The sequence below is a fragment of the Pyrus communis genome, chromosome 10 (assembly GCF_041283825.1).
Source record: "Pyrus communis isolate YQ-2024b chromosome 10, ASM4128382v1, whole genome shotgun sequence".
Lineage (NCBI taxonomy): Eukaryota > Viridiplantae > Streptophyta > Magnoliopsida > Rosales > Rosaceae > Pyrus > Pyrus communis.
The window spans coordinates 19,996,700-20,000,150 of NC_142574.1; the positions used below are offsets into that span (position 1 = coordinate 19,996,700).

The following is a 3,451-nucleotide window of genomic DNA, read 5'->3' on the forward strand; positions in this document are numbered from 1 at the left end:
TTAGAGGCGAATTTGAAGCCATGGACATATGTTGGTTATGATTTGATTTACTCCAGTTATGAATTCATGAACTTTAGATGTGGTTTACTTTTCTGTTTTGATTAAGAACTTGTTTATGTATGTGGGTTGAGGGTCGACACTTAATTTGCATGTCTAAACTTGACGCTAGGATATAAGGGAATTTCACCTAATCGTTATGAACTTATATTCATGAGTAGTAAAGATCGCTAGTCACGATTGTGTTTAGTAAACCCTAGGCTGGATTAACATGCGTATTCCATAGTTATGAATGCCTAGTCGATGTTTATGATTTCCGTTGAACTTAATGATCTTTGTTGAATGTCTCTATCATGCGTATTCCATGGTTAGGGACTTTGATTAGGAATAATTTGGTTGTAATGCGTATCCCATTCAATCCAATGAATCTAGGGAAATCTGAAAGTTAGTTTAAGCGAACCTAATTAACTTGGAGCATTGTCATTCATCGTTTGTTGAAGTCATAACTGGGAGTCAATTTATATGCTTATGTTCATGTGTGGATAAGGAACCCTCTAACTAGTTTTTCATCATTCTATTTCATTAATTTCGTTTTTAGAATCTGTTTTAATTCCAAGTTTCTGTTTTAGTTTAAATTCATCCAAAACCAATCCCCCATTTATTTTAAAGTGTTAGATTAGTTAGAAATACATTTATTTTGTGTTTTTACGTTTTTTCCAAGTGATTTGCAATCCCTCCTAATCCCCGGTCCAGAACGATCCCTACTTATACATATACTACAATTTGACGAAAAGAGGGTTTAATTTGTGTGCGTATAAAATCACGCATCAAATTTTGGCGCCATTGCCGGGGATTAGAAAATTTGCTAATCCCTTGGATTGTTTTATTTTCGTTTGTTTTTATTTTATTCTAGATTCTTAATCTTGTTTTGTTTTTTTTTTTTTTTTTTTTTTTGTTCTAGGTACTAGTTTATGACTCGGAGTTCTCATCCGATTCGTGAACATATCCTGGAGTGATTGGGTTCTTCGTCTGGCTGCAAGACGTAAAAGAAAGCGCTACTTGGGAGGCAACCCAATGCACTGAATAAAACAAAGCATGTTCAGTAAGGTCGCGTTTGGTACGCGGGACGGGACGGAACAGAGTGGGACGAGGCGTTCCGTCCCGCGTTTGGTGCGCCTAAAATGAGTGGAACGCGCTGTTCCATGGAACAGATTTTGGGTGATTTTCTGTTCCACACCCCCACCCTGGAACGGGTTGTTCCACGTCTGTGGGACAGAAATTTCTAAAATTTTAAGACAAAAATGCCCCTTGTCTTTTTCAAAATTTACATCAAAAATCATATAACAAACCCTAATCCCTCTTCTTCTCAGCCGTCCTCCCTCTGCATCTTCCCTTTCCTCCTCATCTTCTTCCCTGTAGCCTCTTCACCTCTGCATCTTCCGTGTAGCAGCTTTGCGAACCTTCCTCCTCATCCTTTTACGTAGCATCTTCAGCTCTGCATCTCCGTTCCAGGTTCGATCTGTTTTTGTGTAGCTCTCGGTCTCTCTTTCTTCGATTGTTCAAATGTTTTTTATTTGTTCTCTGTTTATGTATTTGTTCTCTGTTTATTTGTTCTCTTTTTATTTGTTCTCTGTAATTGAAAAATCACAACGGTAGCCTTTTTGAAATAAAATCCCCCCACAACCTCCCACATATTTTCTCAAGGAATCACAACAATTCGTCTTCTCTATCTCTCTCTCTCTCTCTCTCTCTCTCTCTAAAACCCAGTTTGCCCTACTCAAAATTCAAATCTTGAGCAAAGAACAGTCATGGAGAACGAGAAAGTGAACAGGAAACTGAACGGAGAAGAAAATGAAGAAGAAGAGGAGCCCAAAATCCCCGTCTTCACAGTCTTCAAGAACGGAGCCATTCTCAAGAACATCTTTGTCGTCAATAAATCCCCACCGCCGCCGCACTCCAAACCCATCTCCGCAGTCCACCGGAAAACCCATGAAGAAATCTTGATCGTCGGCCGACACCCGGACTGCAATATCGTCTTGACTCACCCCAGCATCAGCAGATTCCACCTCCAAATCCTCTCCGACCCCTTTTCCCAAAAGCTCTCTCTCACCGATTTGTCTTCAGGTAACTATTTATTTGGCATTTCATTCAATTTTCTTTAATTAAATGAGAAAATCCCAAAATATATGGCTTGTTGGGTTAATTGGGGTTTTTGTTGCAGTACATGGGACTTGGGTTTCAGACAAGAAGATCGAGCCGGGAGTTCGAGTGGAGCTGAGCGAAGGGGACAGGCTCCAGCTTGGTGGTTCCAGCAGGGTCTACAGCCTGCACTGGATTCCTATGAGTCGGGCCTATGATTCTGAAACCCCCTTCCTGCCATTCATAGAGCACGAAGATGATGAAAGTGCAGAACAAGTAGTGGACCTGGTAAGAAATTATGTAGCTTGTTTATTTTGGACATGAATTTGAGGAATGCCTAAAAGATTGTTTGTTGAATTGTTCTTGATTATGTTCTTAATTTCATGCATCTTTGAATTATTACGAATTGAATTGAATGGTTAGTGTGGAATGCCCAAAAGAAAAGATTGTTTCTTGAATGGTTTTTCATTCTTTTGTTTGTTCAATCTGTTTCGTATTTTAACCGAATTCAGTTGAATTGAATTGAATAGGGATTTTGATGAAAAGGAAAAGGAAGCTTATGCTGCTGCTTCTGTACCTGAGAAACTTGCGAACCAAAGCCCATTGGGAAAAGATAATGGACAGACTGATATTTCATGTCTTTTTTCTGGACCTCTTGTGATGGAGAACTTATCATTGCCAATCGGGGAAGTCCTCGGGGAGACCAAAGATCAGAAAGTTGTAGAAGAAAGCCTGACCCCATAACCAAGATCCAACTTGCCCCTTAACCTGAATTTTGAACATTCTGATGAAAAAGAATGTCTAGTGGATGTGAGTTGTGGAGAATCAGAAAACAAAAGCGTGGCACCAGAAGATCATGAAAAGAGGGATACAAGCATTTCTTCTGCACCTCTTGTGACAGAATGTGGAAACTCATCTATGTCAGAGATAATAGATGATAAAAGACATTATTTGTTTTTTAAGTCAGGACGAATGTTTGATTTCGGATATTTCATGTTTAAGTTATGCATATTTCATTTTCTTTGTTTAAGTTCTAAATGTTTAAACCCTAAAATGTTTACGATATGCATGATCATTAAACTTATATATTTTTCAACATTTGTCATGTGCTCTTATGTGGTTTGCCTTGTTCCTGCAATGGGGAATATTTAGAGGGGTGTCCTTCTAAACAAGGCGAATTCTAATGTTTGTAGAACCTATTAAGGTGCTTGGGGCTTGTTCCCCCACTCGAGAAATCCTGAACTAGGCCATTGATTCGAGACCTAGTTAAAACTTCTTTTCTCTTTCTTTCAATTTGTTAATACACTCTATCAAG

At 38.9% G+C, this 3,451-nt stretch overlaps 1 protein-coding gene across 4 annotated transcripts; it reads left to right on the forward strand.

Annotated features, from left to right (window-relative positions):
- The first annotated feature begins 1,100 nt into the window (after positions 1-1,100).
- Positions 1,101-3,166, forward strand: LOC148693674 (FHA domain-containing protein PS1-like). 4 transcript variants are annotated; one of them, XM_088677305.1, is made up of 4 exons: positions 1,116-1,509; positions 1,804-2,121; positions 2,219-2,424; positions 2,667-3,166. In XM_088677305.1, exons 2-4 carry the CDS (start codon positions 1,806-1,808, stop codon positions 2,673-2,675), a joined length of 531 nt encoding a protein of 176 aa, XP_088533431.1. In that variant the 5' UTR covers positions 1,116-1,509; positions 1,804-1,805; the 3' UTR covers positions 2,676-3,166. The 4 variants fall into 4 exon arrangements, with proteins under 4 accessions (XP_088533428.1, XP_088533431.1, XP_088533430.1 ...); XM_088677304.1 differs by having other exon boundaries at positions 1,118-1,509; positions 1,765-2,121; XM_088677303.1 differs by having other exon boundaries at positions 1,119-1,509; positions 1,654-2,121.
- Positions 3,167-3,451: the final 285 nt, after the last annotated feature.